General features: G+C 42.2%; 1 protein-coding gene across 4 annotated transcripts; it reads left to right on the top strand.

The window, feature by feature from the left end:
- Positions 1-729: 729 nt before the first annotated feature.
- On the top strand, positions 730-18,393 carry LOC139380725 (cytochrome c oxidase copper chaperone-like). 4 transcript variants are annotated; one of them, XM_071123695.1, is made up of 4 exons: positions 730-759; positions 1,829-1,952; positions 3,481-3,590; positions 18,201-18,393. In XM_071123695.1, the coding sequence occupies exons 2-3, from the start codon at positions 1,837-1,839 to the stop codon at positions 3,563-3,565; spliced, it is 201 nt and encodes a 66-aa protein (XP_070979796.1). In that variant the 5' UTR covers positions 730-759; positions 1,829-1,836; the 3' UTR covers positions 3,566-3,590; positions 18,201-18,393. The 4 variants fall into 4 exon arrangements, with proteins under 4 accessions (XP_070979796.1, XP_070979795.1, XP_070979798.1 ...); XM_071123694.1 differs by lacking the exon at positions 730-759 and adding an exon at positions 1,151-1,230; XM_071123697.1 differs by lacking the exon at positions 730-759 and adding an exon at positions 1,151-1,230 and having other exon boundaries at positions 3,481-3,586; positions 18,201-18,385.
- The last annotated feature ends 536 nt before the right edge of the window (positions 18,394-18,929 follow it).

Raw genomic sequence — 18,929 nt, 5'->3', positions numbered from 1 at the left:
CAAACTTTTACAGATGCACAATTGAGAGCATCCTGTCGGGCTGTATCACCGCCTGGTACGGCAACTGCACTGCACGCAACTGCAGAGCTCTCCAGAGGGTAGTGCGGTCTGCCCAATGCACAATGCCTGCCCTACAGGACACCTACAGCACCCGATGTCACAGGAAACCCCAAAAGATCATCAAGGATATCAAGCACCCGAGCCACGGCCTGTTCACCCCACTACCATCCAGAAGGCTAGGTCAGTACAGGTGCATCAAAGCTGGGACCGAGAGACTCAAAAACAGCTTCTATGTCAAAGCCATCAGATTGTTAAATAGCCATCATTAGCCGGCCACCACCCGGTTACTCAACCCTGCCCCATATATATAGACATGGAATAACTGGTCACTTTAATAATGGCTCACTAGTCACTTTAATAATGTTTACATACCGTACTGCTTTACTCATTTCATATGTATTGTAATGACCTGACTAGATCATAAAGGAAAAATTGTCCAGACAGAGGCTTGAGTTTACTAATTGACGGTTTATTAACCCAAATTTACACAGGCTACTGTTTGGCCGTAGCCCACGCCAAATAAATGAAAGATAACACACAAGCCAACCCGTGACCTTCTCTTGTGAAGGCCAGACGTAAGAGAGAACAAAGGCTTAACCTGGTCTTAACTGCCAATGCTCCATCCCCCTGCCGAACCCCCCTCCACGCCACTCCGGCATTCCCATGATTGCCAGATAGCAGGTTGAACTATGGGTACTGGTAAGTACAACACAACCACATATTAGCCTAACACATAACACACAGCTGTCTGTGCTGGTCGCTACAGTTTACTGTATTTTAGTCAATGCCACTCTGACATTGCTCGTCCTAATATTTATATATTTCCTAATTCCATTATTTTACTTTAGATGTGTGTGTATTGCTGTGAATTGTTAGATACTACTGCACTGTGGGAGCTAGGAACACAAGCATTTCGCTACACCCACAGTAACATCTGCTAAATATGTGTATGTGACCAAAAACATTTGATGGTCCTAAAGCACACTGGTGCTGCGTTGTGTATCACAGTGCAATGATAAAACACATTTGTTGCAGCTTGGAAATGAAAACTTAATGTCCCAGAAATCTTAGCGTAACCATCAAAAACATAACTGGCTACACCGTGTTGTATAAGGAAGGACACATACATCGGCGTCCATGCGCATGAAGGCATAACAGCTAGCTAGCTAAGTATGTTACATAAGGATTATTTTTGCTAGTGTGTTGTTAAATATCTTCTCTACTGAATGTTTAATTGTGCTCTGCTCTTAAATAATTCGGTACGACTGATCTTGACATACAGTATTACAAGCTAATGTTTTTCTAAAATATAGCTTTGTATGTAAGCTAACGTTAGCTAGATAACTAGTCTAGACATATAGTTTTGGTTCTAGCAGATGGTGTGGTTTTGGTTTTGCAAATTGATTTTCTACGTGATATTAAGTTACCTATAATGTGACATCAGCTATAGGAAACTGTTTGTCTTTAGTTAAATAACTACCTACAATCAATCACAATGTTGCCATCAATTTGGGAAGCTAGCAAATATATTGAGAACTGTCACTTTGTAACACATGTAGCAGAGTATCTTCTCGTGTAAAGTTGGCTCCATTTTCACTCTGCGTTCTATGATGGTCCGTTATATCCGGGATCCTTGGGACATCCCTACCCAATTTTGAAGTTGGCGTTTATTATGGTTAATGGTAGGGACGTACCAAGGATATGAGATAACATTGACCGTTTTATGATGATGCCATGCAGCTAATCGCTTACACTGTTTATTTTACAGCCTGAAAAATGTCCTCCATGTCTGCTGCCAGCGTCGGGCCATTGAGGGCCATTGAGGGCACAGAGAAGAAACCACTGAAACCCTGTTGTGCGTGCCCCGAGACGAAGAAAGTCAGGGATGTTTGGTAGGCTTACATGTATTGGAACTTGAATGGCATTATACTTGTAAAGTGAAAGTTTCCCGTGGACTGTCTTCTCTGGAGTATGCAGTTCAGTGGCGGTCTGTGCCATTTATGATGAGGGAGGACGATTTTGTTTTTACATGAGCATGGCCTTATTTCTATTACATCATGTTGGATGACTGTCTTTCATATTCCATTCACCCAGTTCAATGTAACATGATACTCAAATGTTCCTTATACCCATTATGAGGTTGCTACAACCTGGCTTATGAAGGAAAGTTTACAACGTACACCGGTTGAGAGAGAAATTTGAGATGATAGTGACACATGGACAGACAGTGACACATTCAATACCACCTTGCACACTCTTGCCTGCTTCTAGATTATCTAGGGTGTAATCATTAGTCCAACAGTTGCAAACAAGAGTTTCTATTGGACAAATGAGTATTTTTATCCCTGTTTCGTTTTCTTCCGTTTAAGAAACATTTTTCAAAAGAATCAGAGGAATGAATACACCCCTGATCACGCATAAACACAGTTCACTTTCATAGCAGCCACGTTGTATTCATTCTTGCCTCTATATACTCTACTCCTCTCACCTTTTCCCTTCGTTTGTGAACTTCAATGAACAACACATCATCTGTATGTGACCAGGTGAAAAAACCTTTACAAGCCAAACCATTTCATAACCGCTACGCACAGCCTACATCGTTGTCCCCATTTTAGCTAAAGTAACGTCCTAGTCAACATAGCTAATGGACCTAATGCGTTACTAAACGCTCAACAATCATGCAGTAACGTTAGTGTATAGTCAGTAACCAATTGCACTGGCGGGCCCCGGTGGCAATAAATAAAGAACAGCTCTACTTGGCAAACTTCCAGTGTTGTTTTGGATAGTCATAGCCAGCTATCTAACATGGCATTTGCTAGCTAAGTAAGTGAAACTGAAAGTGATAAAAAAAACTCCTTCATTTTTGAAGAAATACATTTGTTAACTCTTCAAAAATGGTCTTTCTCTCTCTTTGAGTCAACTACCCACCACATTTTGTGCACTGCAGTGCAAGCTAGCTGTAGCTTATGCTTTCAGTACTAGATTTATTCTCTGATCCTTTGATTGGGTGGACAACATGTCAGTTCATGCTGCAAGAGATCTGATTGGTTGGAGGACGTCCTCTGGAAGTTGTCATAATTACTGTGTAAGTCTATGGAGGGGGGTAAGAACCAATAGCCTCCTAGGTTTTGTATTGACGTCAATGTATCCAGAGGAGGACGGAAGCTAGCTGTCCTCTGGCTACACCATGGTGCTACCCTACAGAGTGCTGTTGAGGCTACTGTAGACCTTCATTGCAAAACAGTGTGTTTTAATAAATTATTTGGTGACGGTAATATATTTAGTATAGTTTTATCTAAAAAGGATATTTTTCAATGTTTTACCATTTTTATGAAATTCACTGAGGAGGATGGTCCTCCCCTTCCTTCTCTGAGGAGCTTCCACTGATGCAGTTGCTGATGACAATTTCCTCTGTTTCAGCATCATTGAGAAGGGTGAAGAAAGTTGCACAGATCTCATCGAGGCACATAAGGATTGTATGAGGGCGCTTGGATTCAAGATTTAATATAACTCCATATAATAAGTGGTCGGTGAGTCTCAAATATGTCTATTGATCTTGCATGTCGTGACGCATAATTTAGCCTCACTTGTAGTGCCTATGTTGTGAAAATAACATTCTGCCCGAGATGAGTCCTGTATCCTCAAAATGGCTCAAATGTCCTGTTAAAGCCAGTTTTCAGATAAGAAAAACTCTGTGTAGGTTTTAGGATGATGTTAAGACACTGCTCAGACACAAACTGAGCCAGGAATAAATCAACTCCCAAAACTTTCTCAGCTGGTAATCACAACAGTTTGAGTAAGGTACAACAAAGGAAAGCTGGTGATGACGCTCATTGACCAAGTTGCAAATGATGGGGAATAACCAATGATGAACAGTGCCTTCAGAAAGTATTCAGACCCTTTGATTTTTTTCCATATTTTGTTACGTTACAGCCTTATTCTAAAATGGAAGGAAAAAAAATCCTCAGCAATCTACACACACTAGCCCATAATGACAAAGTGTAAACAGGTTTTTAGACATTTTTGAAAATGTATATTTTAAAAATACCTTATTTACAAAAGTATTCAGACTCTTTGCTATGAGACTCGACATTGAGCTCAGGTGCATCCTGTTTCCATTGATCATCCTTGATGTTTCTACAACTTGATTGCAGTCCACCTGTGGTAAATTCAATTGATTGAACATGACGGTCCCCAAGCACAAAGTGGCCTCCATCATTCTTAAATGGAAGAAGTTTGGAACCACCAAGACTCTTCTTAGAGCTGGCCACCCGGCCAAACTGTGCAATTGGGGGAGGGTCTTGGTCATGGTCGCTCTGACAGAGCTCTAGTGTTCCTCTGTGGAGATGGGAGAACCTTCCAGAAGGACAACCTTCTTTGCAACACTCCACCAATCAAGGTCTTTATGGTTGAGTGGCCAGATGGAGGCCACTCCTCAGTAAAAGGCACATGACAGCCCGCTTGGAGTTTGCCAAAAGGCACCTAAAGGACTCTGACCATGAGAAACAAGATTCTTTGGTCTGATTAAACCAAGATGGAACACTTTGGCCTGAATGCCAAGTGTCACATCTTGAGGAAACCAGGCACCTTCCCTACGGTGAAGCATGGTGGTGGCAGCATCATGTTGTGGGGATGTTTTTCAGCGGCAGGGACTGGGAGACTAGTCAGGTCTGAGGCAAAGATGAACGGAATAAAGTACAGAGAGATCCTTGATTAAAAACCTGCTCCAGAGCACTCAGGACCTCAGACTGGGGTGAAGGTTCACCTTCCAACAGGAAAATTACCCTAAGCACACAGCCAAGACAACACAGGAGTGGCTTTGGGACAAATCTCAATGTTCTTAAGTGGCCTAGCCAGAGCCCGGACTTGAACCCGATCGAACATCTCTGAAGAGACCCTGAAAATAGCTGGGCAGCAATGCTCCCCATCCACCCTTCAGAGCTTGAGAGGATCTGCAAAGAAGAATGGGAGAAACTCCCCAAATACAGGTGTGCCAAGCTTGTAGCATCATACCCAAAAAGACTCAATGCTGTAATCGCTGCCAAAGGTGCTTCAACAAAGTACTGAGTAAAGGTTCTGAATACTTATTTAAGATTCATTTTAGTTTTTAATAAATTATCAAAACTTTTTTTGCTCTGTCATTATGGGCTATTGTGTGTAGATTGGGGGGGATTAAAAAAAAGTTATACATTTTAGAATAAGGCTGTAACCTTACATAATGCGGAAAAAGTGGGGTCTGAACTTTCAGAAGGCACTGTATATAAACTCCAGATTGCTGATTCTATGTACTGGCCATTTAGAGGCTTTGAAGCCACTGGTAGGCCATATGACAATCCACAGTGGGAGCATAGGAATTAATGGAATTCTACAGTATTTTAATAAATTATTTCATGGACAAAGTTTTCACGTATTTTTGTTGTTGTAGTGGGGACAGTAGCATTAGTAGTCTCCAAAAGTTATACTAAAAGGAAGAAACAAAATCTCACATTATAATTTTAAAGTATGCATTAAGCATGTGTCTGTAATACAATTAATATTGCACAAATGAATGTAGACATTATTACATGCATTTATATAGCTCCCACATGTATTTTTTTTTAAAGTGGTGGGTGATTGCCAAGATGGAGACATGGTGGCATCAACACAGCAACCCCCCCCCCCCCCCCCCCCCCCCCCCCATCAGTCAGTCTAGTGGGTATATACAGTGCATTCGGAAAGTATTCAGACCCCTTGATTTCTTCCACATTTTGTTACGTTATAGCCTTATTCTAAAATTGATTATTCTTTTTCCTTATCAATCTACACACAATACCCCATAATGACAAAGCAAAAACCGTTTTTTAGAAATTGTTGCTAATTTATTAGAAATAAAAAAGTCAAATCACATTTACATACAGTACCAGTAAAAAGTTTGGACACGTACTCATTTAAGGGTTTTTCCTTGTTTTCCTATTTTCTACATTGTCAAATAATAGTGAAGACATCAAAACTATGAAATAACACATGGAATCATGTAGTAACCAAAAAAAGTGTTAAACAGATCAAAATATAGTTGAGATTCTTCAAAGTAGCCACCCTTTGCCCTGATGACAGCTTTGCACACTCTTGGCACTCTCTCAACCAGTTTCGCCTAGAATGCTTTTCCAACAGTCTTGAAGGAGTTCCCAAATATGCTGAGCACTTGTTGCCTGCTTTTCCTTCACTCTGCGGTCCAACTCATCCCAAACCATCTCAGTTCGGTTGAGGTCGGGTGATTGTGGCCAATTCATCTGATGCAGCACTCCATCACCCTCCTTCTTGGTCAAATAGCCCTTACACAGCCTGGAGGTGTGTTGGGTCATTGTCTTGTTGAAAAATTAATGATAGTCCCACCAAGCACAAACCAGATGGGATGGTGTATCGCTGCAGAATGCTGTGGTAGCCATGCTGTATAAGTGTGCCTTGAATTCTAAATAAATCTCTGACAGTGTCACCAGCAAAGCACCACCACCTCCATGCTTCATGGTGGGAACCACAAATGTGGATATCATCCGTTCACCTACTCTGCGTCTCACAAAGACACGGCAGTTGGAACCAAAAATCATCAGACCAAAAGACAGATGTCCATTGCTCATGTTTCATAGCCCAAGCAAGTCTCTTTTTCTTATTGGTGTCCTTTAGTAGTGGTTTATTTGCTGAAATTTGACCATGAAGACCTGCTTTATGCAGTCTCCTCTGAACAGTTGGTGTTGAAATGTCTGTTACTCTGTGCCGCATTTATTTGGGCTGCAATTTCTGAGGATGGTAACTCTAATGAACTTATCCTCTGCAGCAGAGGTAACTCTGGGTCTTCCTTTCCTGTGGTGGTCCTCATGAGAGACAGTTTCATCATAGTGACGTGATGGTTTTTGCAACTGAACTTGAAATGTTCCGTATTGACTGAACTTCATGTCTTAAAGTAATGGTGGACTGTTGTTTCTCTTTGCTTTTTTGAGCTGTTCTTGCTATAATATGAACTTGTTCTTTTACCAAATAGGGCTATCTTCTGTATACCCCCCTACCTTGTCACAACACAACTAATTGGCTCAAACGCATTAAGAAGTAAAGAAATGCATTCCAGGTGACTAGCTCATGAAGCTGGCTGAGTATATGCCAAGAGTGTGCAAAGCTGTCATCAGGGCAAAGGGTGGCTACTTTGAAGAATCTAAAATATTAAATATATTTAGATTTGTTTAACACTTTGTTTTGTTTACTACATAACACATATGGGAATTATTTCATAGGTTTGATGTCTTTACTATTATTCTACAATGTAAAAATAAAGAAAACCCCTGAATGAGTAGGTGTGTCCAAATGTTTGACTGGTATGCAACTGCTCGACTAAAAATGCACAGGCCACGACCAACAGCATATCGATCAAACAATTGACCAGTCTACTAATTGGGGTCAGCCCTCCTTCGCATAGTTGATTGTGGCCTGTGGAATGTTGTCCCACTCCTCTTCAATGGCTGTGCGAAGTTGTTGGATATTGTCGGGAACTGGAACACGCTTTCTTACACGTCGATCCAGAGCATCTCAAACATGCTCAATGGATCAATTGTCTGGTGAGTATGCAGGCCATGTAATAACTGGGACATTTTCTGCTTCCAGGAATTGTGTACAGATCCTTGCGAAATGAGGGCGTGCATTATCATGCTGAAACATGAGGTGAATGCGGCGGGTGAATGGCACGACAATGGGCCTCAGGATTTGGTCATGCTATCTCTGTTCATTCCAATTGTCATTGATAAAATAAAATTGTGTTCGTTGTCTGTAGCTTATGCTTGCCTACCTGCCAATACCATAACCTCACCGCCGCCATACGGTTTGCAACGTTGACATCAGCAAACCGCTTGCCCACACAACACCATACACATGGTCTGTGAGGCCGGTTAGACGTACTGCCAAATTTTCTAAAAAGACGTTGGAGGCTACTTATGGTAGAGCAATGAACATTAAATTATCTGGTAACAGCTCTGGTGGACATTCCTGCAGTCAGCATGCCCAATTGCATACTCCCTCAACTTGAGACATCTGTGGCATGACAGAACTGCACATTTGAATGGCCTTAAATTGTCCCCAGCACAAGGTGCACCTGTGTAATGATCATGCTGTTTAATCAGCTTCTTGATATGCCACACCTGTCAGGTAAAAAAGTGGTAACCTTGTATAGCCGAGGACTTTGCTCATCCTCCAATGTCAAAGAAACGAAACAATGATATCCCCATATGCATTGGAGTCATGTCTTTCCCAGGTATTTTACAACTTGTATGAAGCATAAAGCATTGTGGACCAAAGTGCTGTTATACAGTAGATCACTTTTTATATAAATATTTTCTTCAAAATCTGAAACTAACAAGGGGTAGGTCTGTACTTTTTGCCATTTTATTTAATAAAAGGTGGGCCTATGGCATACCCTCTCATACTCCCTCAATTCGAGTCCTGGTTTTAACTGAATAGCCCTTCACTGACAGGAAGGAGGTAGGCTATTTAAAGAGTGCATGTTGGGTGTAGGAATTTGCTAGGAAATCTATGGAAATAGACACGTAGCCTAATTTCGACTGTGAAGCAGGTAGGCCTAACTCTTATTTCTTAAATAGCAAGAAATGGGCTCTAACACAAAGTTGTTAGGAAAGTCTAATTTAAAATGAAATAAATGATAGTTGTAGCAAGCTATTCAAGTTGACCTCTGGTCCTACTTCTCCGTGATCTCCTTCTCGAACTGAATAGGCTAAGATATTTCGTTTTTTGGATTAGTAAATATACACTGCTCAAAAAAAATAAAGGGAACACTAAAATAACACCTCCTAGAACTGAATGAATGAAATATTGTTATTAAATACTTTTCTTTACATAGTTGAATGTGCTGACAAAAAAATCACACAAAAATTATCAATGGAAATCAAATTTATCAACCCATGGAGGTCTGGATTTGGAGTCACACTCAAAATTGAAGTGGAAAATCACACTACAGGCTGATCCAACTTTGATGTAATGTCCTTAAAACAAGTCAAAATGAGGCTCAGTAGTGTGTGTGGCCTCCACGTGCCTGTATGCCCTCCCTACAACGCCTGGGCATGCTCCTGATGAGGTGGCGGATGGTCTCCTGAGGGACCTCCTCCCAGACCTGGACTAAAGCATCCGCCAACTCCTGGACAGTCTGTGGTGCAACAGTCTGTTGGTGGATGGAGCGAGACATGATGTCCCAGATGTGCTCAATTGGATTCAGGTCTGGGGAACGGGCAGGCCAGTCCATAGCATCAATGCCTTCCTCTTGCAGGAACTGCTGACACACTCCAGCCACATGAGGTCAAGCATTGTCTTGCATTAGGAGGTACCCAGGGCCAACCGCACCAGCATATGGTCTCACAAGGGGTCTGAGGATCTCATCTCGGTACCTAATGGCAGTCAGGCTACCTCTGGCGAGCACATGGAGGCCCCCCCAAAAAATGCCACCCCACACCATGACTGACCCACCGCCAAACCGGTCATGCTGGAGGATGTTGCAGGCAGCAGAACATTCTCCACGGTGTCTCCAGACTCTGTCACGTCTGTCACATGTGCTCAGTGTGAACCTGCTTTCATCTGTGAAGAGCACAGGGCGCCAGTGGCGAATTTGCCAATCTTGGTGTTCTCTGGCAAATACCAAATGTCCTGCACGGTGTTGGGCTGTAAGCACAACCCCCACCTGTGGACGTCGGGCCCTTGTACGACCCTCATGGAGTCTGTTTCTGACCATTTGAGCAGACACATGCACATTTGTGGCCTGCTGGAGGTCATTTTGCAGGGCTCTGGCAGTGCTCCTCCTGATCCTCCTTGCACAAAGGCGGAGGTAGCGGTCCTGCTGCTGGGTTGTTGCCCTCCTACGGCCTCCTCCATGTCTCCTGATGTACTGGCCTGTCTCCTGGTAGCGCCTCATGCTCTGGACACTACGCTGACAGACACAGCAAACCTTCTTGCCACAGCTCGCGTTGATGTGCCATCCTGGATGAGCTGCACTACCTGAGCCACTTGTGTGGGTTGTAGACTCAGTCTCATGCTACCACTAGAGTGAAAGCACCGCCAGCATTCAAAAGTGACCATCAGCCAGGAAGCATAGGAACTGAGAAGTGGTCTGTGGTCACCACCTGCAGAACCACTCCTTTACTGGGGGTGTCTTGCTAATTGCCTATAATTTCCACCTGTTGTCTATTCCATTTGCACAACAGCATGTGAAATGTATTGTCAATCAGTGTTGCTTCCTAAGTGGACAGTTTGATTTCACAGAAGTGTGATTGACTTGGAGTTACATTGTGTTGTTTAAGTGTTCCCTTTATTTTTTTGAGCAGTGTATATATATTTTCAGAAGAAGCCTTAGACTCTCCTCTTGATCGGCCAATGTAAGCCTGCACAGCATTGGTTAGGCAGCACACAAAAACTGGCGCCAGAGCAGAGGCAGATGTTTTACGTGCCCCCAACACGATTGTGTTTTTTGTTTGTTTATCTGTGCTGTTTGTAACGTATTTTTTTACTATTTTTGTACATAATGTTGGCCCTACCGTCTGTTATGACCGAAAATAACTTTTAGACATCAGGACTGCGATTACTCACCACAGAGGAGCAGAATCCTTTTTCTTCTTTCACTACTCTGACAAGCCTGAGGCGGAGGATATACGGCTCCCTCGGGAATAGGCTCCGACCCCAGTGATCTGCGTGAGAAGGAGGCGGAGAAACAGAGGCCGGAGGGTAGGCTGCCTTCTGAGCAGTAGACTGCGATCGAATAAACCCCCACTACCCTCAATTCTGCTCGCGAACATGCAATCTTTGGACAATGAAATTAATGAGTTATTCGGAAGATTAAACTACCAACAGGACATTAAAAACTGTAACATCTTATGCTTCACAGAGTCGTGGCTGAACGATGACAATATCAACATATTGGTTATACGATGTACCGGCAGGATAGAACAGCGACGTCTGGTAAGACAAGGGTGGCGGTCTATGTATTTTTGTAAACAACAGCTGGTGAACGATATCTAAGGAAGTCTCGAGCCATTGCTTGCCTGAGGTAGAGTTTCTCATGATAAGCTGCCGACCACATTACCTACCGGGGGAGTTCTCATCTATATTCTTTGTAGCTGTTTACATACCACCACAGTCAGAGGCTGGCACCAAGATGGCATTGAATGAGCTGTTTCCATCATAAGCAAACAAGAAAACGCTCACCCAGAGGCGGCGCGCCTAGTAGCCAGGGACTTTAATGCAGGGAAACTTAAATCAGTTTTACCTCATTTCTATCAACATGTTAAATGTGCAACCAGAGGGAAATGAACTCTGGACCACCTATACTCCACACACAGATATGCATACAAAGATTTCCCTTGCCCTCAATTTGGCAAATCTGACTCCAATTATATCCTCCTGATTCCTGCTTACAAGCAAAAATGAAAGCAGGAAGCACCAGTGACTAGATCAATAAAAAAGGGGTCAGATGACGCAGATGCTTAGCTACAGGACTGTTTTGCTAGCACAGACTGGAATATGTTCCGGGATTCCTCCAATGGCATTGAGGAGTACACCACATCTGTATTTGGCTTCATCAATAAATGCATCGACGACGTCGTCGACAGTACGTACATACCCCAACCATGGATTACAGGCAGCATCCACACTGAGCTAAAGGCTAGAGCTGCCGCTTTCAAGGAGCGTTATACAAACAGGCAAAGCGTCAATACAGGACTAAGATCGAGTCGTACTACACCGGCTCTGACACTCGTCGGATGTGGCAGGGCCAGCAAACCATGACGAACTACAAAGGGAAGCACAGCTGAGAGCTGCTCAGTGACACGAGCCTACCGGACGAGCTAAACTTCTTCTATGCTCGCGACGAGGCAACTAACACTGAAACATGCATGAGAGCACCAGCTGTACCGGAAGACTGTGTGATCATGCTCTCCGCAGCCGATGTAAGACCTTTAGACAGGTCAACATTCACAAGGCCGCAGGGCCAGACGGATTACCAACACGTGTACTGCGAGCATGCGCTGACCAACTAGCAAGTATCTTCACTGACATGTTCAACCTCTCCCTGTCCGAGTCTGTAATAACAACTTGTTTTTCGGCAAACCACCATAGTGCCTGTGCCCAAGAACACTAAGGTAACCTGCCTAAATGACTACTGACCCGTAGCACTCATGTCTGTAGCCATGAAGTGCTTTGAAAGGCTGGTCATGGCTCACATCAACACCATCATCTCAGAAACCCTAGACCCACTCCAATTTGCATACCTCCCCAACAGATCCACAGATGATGCAGTCTGTATTGCACTCCACACTGCCCTTTCCCGCCTGGACAGAAGGAACACCTATGTGAGAATGCTATTCATTGACTGCAGCTCAGCGTTCAACACCATAGTGCCCACGAAGCTCATCATTAAGCTAAGGACCCTGGGACGAAGCTCATCATTAATAACCTCTTAGAGCTACCCCCCTACTTTTTGGTGAAGTTGGTGAAGGTATACATTTTGAAACAAATAACTACATACAAAATGCCAAAATGGTTTTCTAACACCCCCCCATGGGTAACATGGGTAACGATTTACACACTTTCAATATTTGGAAGACCCTCAGTCCTCTATCAAAACAAATGTATTTATATAGCCCTTCGTACATCAGCTAATATCTCAAAGTGCTGTACAGAAACCCAGCCTAAAACCCCAAACAGTAAGCAATGCAGGTGTAGAAGCACGGTGGCTAGGTATAATAAACATATATATATATATATATATATATATACAGTGCCTTGCGAAAGTATTCGGCCCCCTTGAACTTTGCGACCTTTTGCCACATTTCAGGCTTCAAACATAAAGATATAAAACTGTATTTTTTTGTGAAGAATCAACAACAAGTGGGACACAATCATGAAGTGGAACGACATTTATTGGATATTTCAAACTTTTTAACAAATCAAAAACTGAAATTGGGCGTGCAAAATTATTCAGCCCCCTTAAGTTAATACTTTGTAGCGCCACCATTTGCTGCGATTACAGCTGTAAGTCGCTTGGGGTATGTCTCTCAGTTTTGCACATCGAGAGACTGACATTTTTTCCCATTCCTCCTTGCAAAACAGCTCGAGCTCAGTGAGGTTGGATGGAGAGCATTTGTGAACAGCAGTTTTCAGTTCTTTCCACAGATTCTCGATTGGATTCAGGTCTGGACTTTGACTTGGCCATTCTAACACCTGGATATGTTTATTTTTGAACCATTCCATTGTAGATTTTGCTTTATGTTTTGGATCATTGTCTTGTTGGAAGACAAATCTCCGTCCCAGTCTCAGGTCTTTTGCAGACTCCATCAGGTTTTCTTCCAGAATGGTCCTGTATTTGGCTCCATCCATCTTCCCATCAATTTTAACCATCTTCCCTGTCCCTGCTGAAGAAAAGCAGGCCCAAACCATGATGCTGCCACCACCATGTTTGACAGTGGGGATGGTGTGTTCACGGTGATGAGCTGTGTTGCTTTTACGCCAAACATAACGTTTTGCATTGTTGCCAAAAAGTTCAATTTTGGTTTCATCTGACCAGAGCACCTTCTTCCACATGTTTGGTGTGTCTCCCAGGTGGCTTGTGGCAAACTTTAACCGACACTTTTTATGGATATCTTTAAGAAATGGCTTTCTTCTTGCCACTCTTCCATAAATGTGCAATATACGACTGATTGTTGTCCTATGGACAGAGTCTCCCACCTCAGCTGTAGATCTCTGCAGTTCATCCAGAGTGATCATGGGCCTCTTGGCTGCATCTCTGATCAGTCTTCTCCTTGTATGAGCTGAAAGTTTAGAGGGACGGCCAGGTCTTGGTAGATTTGCAGTGGTCTGATACTCCTTCCATTTCAATATTATCGCTTGCACAGTGCTCCTTGGGATGTTTAAAGCTTGGGAAATCTTTTTGTATCCAAATCCGGCTTTAAACTTCTTCACAACAGTATCTCGGACCTGCCTGGTGTGTTCCTTGTTCTTCATGATGCTCTCTGCGCTTTTAACGGACCTCTGAGACTATCACAGTGCAGGTGCATTTATACGGAGACTTGATTACACACAGGTGGATTGTATTTATCATCATTAGTCATTTAGGTCAACATTGGATCATTCAGAGATCCTCACTGAACTTCTGGAGAGAGTTTGCGGCACTGAAAGTAAAGGGGCTGAATAATTTTGCACGCCCAATTTTTCAGTTTTTGATTTGTTAAAAAAGTTTGAAATATCCAATAAATGTCGTTCCACTTCATGATTGTGTCCCACGTGTTGTTGATTCTTCACAAAAAATACAGTTTTATATCTTTTGTGTTTCAAGCCTGAAATGTGGCAAAAGGTTGCAAAGTTCAAGGGGGCCGAATACTTTCGCAAGGCACTGTATATGTGTGTATATATATATGTATATATATATGAGTACAGGGAACATAAGGTTGAATATATTATTATAGACCTGCTAGATCTACTGTCTCTTTTATATTATGACATTTCAGATAGATCTACTGTCTCTATTGTATTATGACAGACCAGCTAGATCTACTGTCTTTTATATTATGACATTTCAGATAGATCTACTGTCTCTATTGTATTATGACAGACCAGCTAGATCTACTGTCTTTATTATATTACAACAGACCAGCTGTATCTACTGTCTCCATTTCACTTTGGCCATTGTTGTTGGCCTGCCCTCCCCTCAACAGCCTCAAATAGGCTATTTCATGTGGGTTGGGGTGGGGCGGCAGACACGCATCTCACATTTAATTTACATTGCATTTTTATATATTGCTTCTAAAATAAAAAAAATCACATATTTTTGATTATTAATTTCAAACAAGGGTATTAGCATGAAAATAACTTACCAGTCCAAAACATGTCCTCTCCGTTCAAAAAATATTCCTCCACTTGGGAATCGCTAAATGAATCGCCCTACAACAATCTCAGTCTCACTTTTCCGATCAATTTCTTCTAAAATTGTGTGTACACCTGTATATCTAGACTTCGATTTAGCTTTCCCTGACTTAGTCGCCATACTGATTGATATATAAACAGCTGAATCTGCACGTTTACCAAACAATGCTGTGCGTAATATGCGTAGCTCCTTCCGGTATAAAACTTCAATAGCGAATGACCCTCTTTACGCCGGAGTTTACTACATGGGTTGGTCTTCCAACACATAACCATTACATATTGCGGTTTACCTCAGCTCATTGGCTATCTACCCAGCTAGATTTCAAGACGATCAGTGGTCATTGGGCTAAAATACAGTCAATCAACGAAACAGTGGTCATATCATTGGTGCACAGTGATGTCATTACTTGTTGTCTTCAAATCGGTTTATTTCAGTCAATATGTCCCGCGAAATGGCCCATCAGGTTTGGTTGTGTTTGTGTTGTGTTACAAACAAACCAGTTGATTGCAATGAAACCAAACATGACTGGAAAAGTCACGTTTTGTGCAGGTATTTACCCTCGAATGTGTCGTCGAAAATGGAATGAGACGGAATTCACGACACAAGCGGTTCACAAAATGTTTCGTGTTAGGCAAAAAAAACCCGAATTTGATCAAACAAAAGATCATTCATTGTGTAACAATGAGCATTGGGATTGCAAACAGACGAAGATCATCAAAGGTAAACAATTTATTTTAATGCAGTTTGTGATTTTGTTAGCCTGTGCTGGTTGAAATAGTTTTTTTTTATGGGGCTCTATCCTCAGATAATCGCATCGTATTCTTTCGCAGTAAATCCTTTTTTAAATCTGACAACGCAGTTGGATTAGCAAGATTCTAGGCTTTCGATACATGTGAGACGCTTGTATTTTCATGAATGTTTAATATGACTATTTATGTAGCGATCACCATATGTTGTGGAATTTCAGCCCGCTACCGGGTTCCGTGCGCAGAGAGGTTAAGCTAAGGAACCTGGGACGAAGCTCATCATTAAGCTTAGGGCCCTGGGACTAAACTCCTCCCTCTGCAACTGGATCCTGGACTTCCTGATTGGCTGCTCCCAGTTGCTACGTGTAGGTAACAACATGCCACGCTGATCCTCAACACAGGGGCCCCTCAGGTGCGTGTTTTGCCCCATCCTGTACTCCCTGTTCACTCATGACTGCACGACTCCAACACCATCAAATTTGCTGATGACACAACAGTGGTAGAACTGATCACCGACAACAACGAGACAACCTACAGGGAGGTCAGAGACAACCTCTCCCTCAACGTGATCAAGACAAAGGAGATGATTGTGGACTACAGGAAAAAGAGGACCGAGCACGCCCCCATTCTCATCGACAGGGCTGCAGTGGAGCAGGTTGAAAGCTTCAAGTTTCTTGGTGTCCACATCACTAGCAAACTAACATGGTCCAAGCACACCATGACAGTCGTGAAGCGGGCGCGACAAAACCTATTCGCACTCAGAAGACTGAAAAGATTTGGCATGGGTCCTCAGATCCTTAAAAGGTTCTACAGCTGAACCATCGAGAGCATGACTGGTATGGCAACTCCGACCGCAAGGCACTACAGAGGGTAGTGCGAAAGGCCCAGTACATCACTGGGGCCAAGCTTCCTGCCATCCAGGACCTATACCAGGTGGTGTCAGAGGAAGGCCCTGAAAATTGTCAAAGATTGCAGCCATCCTAGTCATAGACTGTTCTCTCTGCTACCACACAGCAAGCGGTACCGGAGCGCCAAGTCAAGGTCCATGTACATAATACCTCAACTAACCGGTGCCCCTGCACATTGACTCTGTACCAGCACCCCCCTGTATATATATTATTTTTTTACTGCTCCTCTTTAATTACTTGTTACTTTTATCTCTTATCTGTATTTTTTGAAACTACACTGTCGGTTAGGGTCTTGTAAGTGTTTCACTGTAAGGTCTACCTGTTGTATTCGGCGCATGTGACTAATAAAATGAGATTTGATCCGCCAGAGCAGTCCAGGCTCAGGTTTGGAATATCCATTGCAGTGTGTAGTGCAGACTAGTTTTATTTACACCATCCAAGCAGCTATCTTAGAAATATAACTTTGCTCTGTGCTTCTCCGCACATGCACTTCGTAGCCTGTAAGCTATTTATCATTTGGTTTAGACCACACTAAATAGCCTGTAGGCTCACTTGATATTGCGTGCCCGGTGGAGAATCAGAGATGAGGGGCGGCATTGAGCACACATCGATAAATAGTACATCTGTCTATCTATCTCATCTTCTAATAAGCAATACATTCTAAAGCACTGAGAAATATACATTTAATCAATTACGAATTACATGACCCTCCCCTGGACTAGATTTTAAAAAAATACTAAACCCTCCAGTTGACTGAAATTGAATGACCCTCCCACATTTTCCTCCAGGTACCAATTCTGTGAATTTCGATCCAACCCTAATCAGTAGTAAACCCTCCTCGGTCATTTTTATCTACATTAAAATAAAGTTAAAGGTACAATATTCCGAAATCCATCTGCCATTTCCTGTTTGCCTAATTTCACTTTGACAAAACAAGTGTAGGTAGTCATTCAATCTAAACTGTCTAAACCGCTGTGAAATATATTTTCAATAACCACAAATATAGTATTTTCAGCTGTTTTTGAAGCTGGTGTACAAAAGTAAAATATGCAAAAACAAAACTTAAGGGAAGTATAGAAATAGCGCTCATGGAACAGATCTACCGCTTTTTAGACCTGCTTTCAATGAGAATGACAGTTCTATATATAACTAACACATTTTCTACTCTGAGATGCTTTGTGAATAAGGCCCCTAACTTCTGCATGTTTTGCAGTGTCCCCTGTAAGTTAGCATTTTCTGCCTTCTTTCTGCTGAAGTTGATCAAGCTGCTGATGTAGTGTTTGTTTATGGATAAGAGAAAATAACCTTTGGTGCAGGGATTTTTTTTCTCTTGGATTGACTTAAAGGAGATCAATTGGATTAAATGTGATTTATTAAATGATGCTTACAAGCAATGATGGGGACAAGCTTGTGTATTGGTAGTGTTTTTATTTTGATCAGAGTATTCATAACCTTGTCACATTGGATTTACAACATTTCAGATGGTCTGACTGCTATATGAAATGGTTTTAAATGTGCTGAAGTTGACACTCCTCTGTTCTCCTTTTTCAGTGTGCCGTTGGTGGCCGGCTGTCCGGAAGGAGACCTGGGATATTTCTTGTTTGTATTTATACTGCAACCTGAATGGAAGATGTGCTGCAAGGATGGTGTTCCACTGAGTGAAATGTGTTGTCTTAATGCTCAGATTTTCTGAATGATGTGAATCTTGTTCTGCTGATTAGAATTAAATATATGTCCTATGCAAAATGACTTTGTTTTTATATGGCAGGATGAACCACAATTAAATGAATTGTATAGGTAGTGTTAAAGGGGCAATCTGCAAGGGTTACATCCATTTTTATACTTATAAACAAATCATATGTACCCATTGATTCTTGAAGAATATACAGTTGAAGTCAAAACTTTACATACACCTTAGCCAAGTACATTTAAACTCAGTTTTTAACAATTATTGACATTTAATCCTAGTAAAAATGCCCTGTCTTAGGTCAGTTAGGATCACCACTTTATTTTAAGAATGTGAAATGTCAAAATAGATTTATTTCAGATTTTATTTCTTTCATCACATTCCCAATGGGTCAGAAGTTTACATACACTCAATTAGTATTTGGTAGCATTGCCTTAAACAATTTAAACTTGGGTTAAATGTTTAGGGTAGCCTTCCACAAGCTTCCCACAATAAGTTGAGTGAATTTTGGCCCATTCCTCCTGACAGAGCTGGTGTAACTGAGTCAGGTTTGTAGGCCTCTTTGCTTGCACACACTTTTTCAGTTCTGCCCA

Source organism: Oncorhynchus clarkii, chromosome 22, assembly GCF_045791955.1.
Source record: "Oncorhynchus clarkii lewisi isolate Uvic-CL-2024 chromosome 22, UVic_Ocla_1.0, whole genome shotgun sequence".
Classification (NCBI taxonomy): Eukaryota; Metazoa; Chordata; class Actinopteri; order Salmoniformes; family Salmonidae; genus Oncorhynchus; species Oncorhynchus clarkii.
Note: the sequence above shows the minus strand (reverse complement) of the source record. Positions and strands in the feature narration are given on the sequence as shown.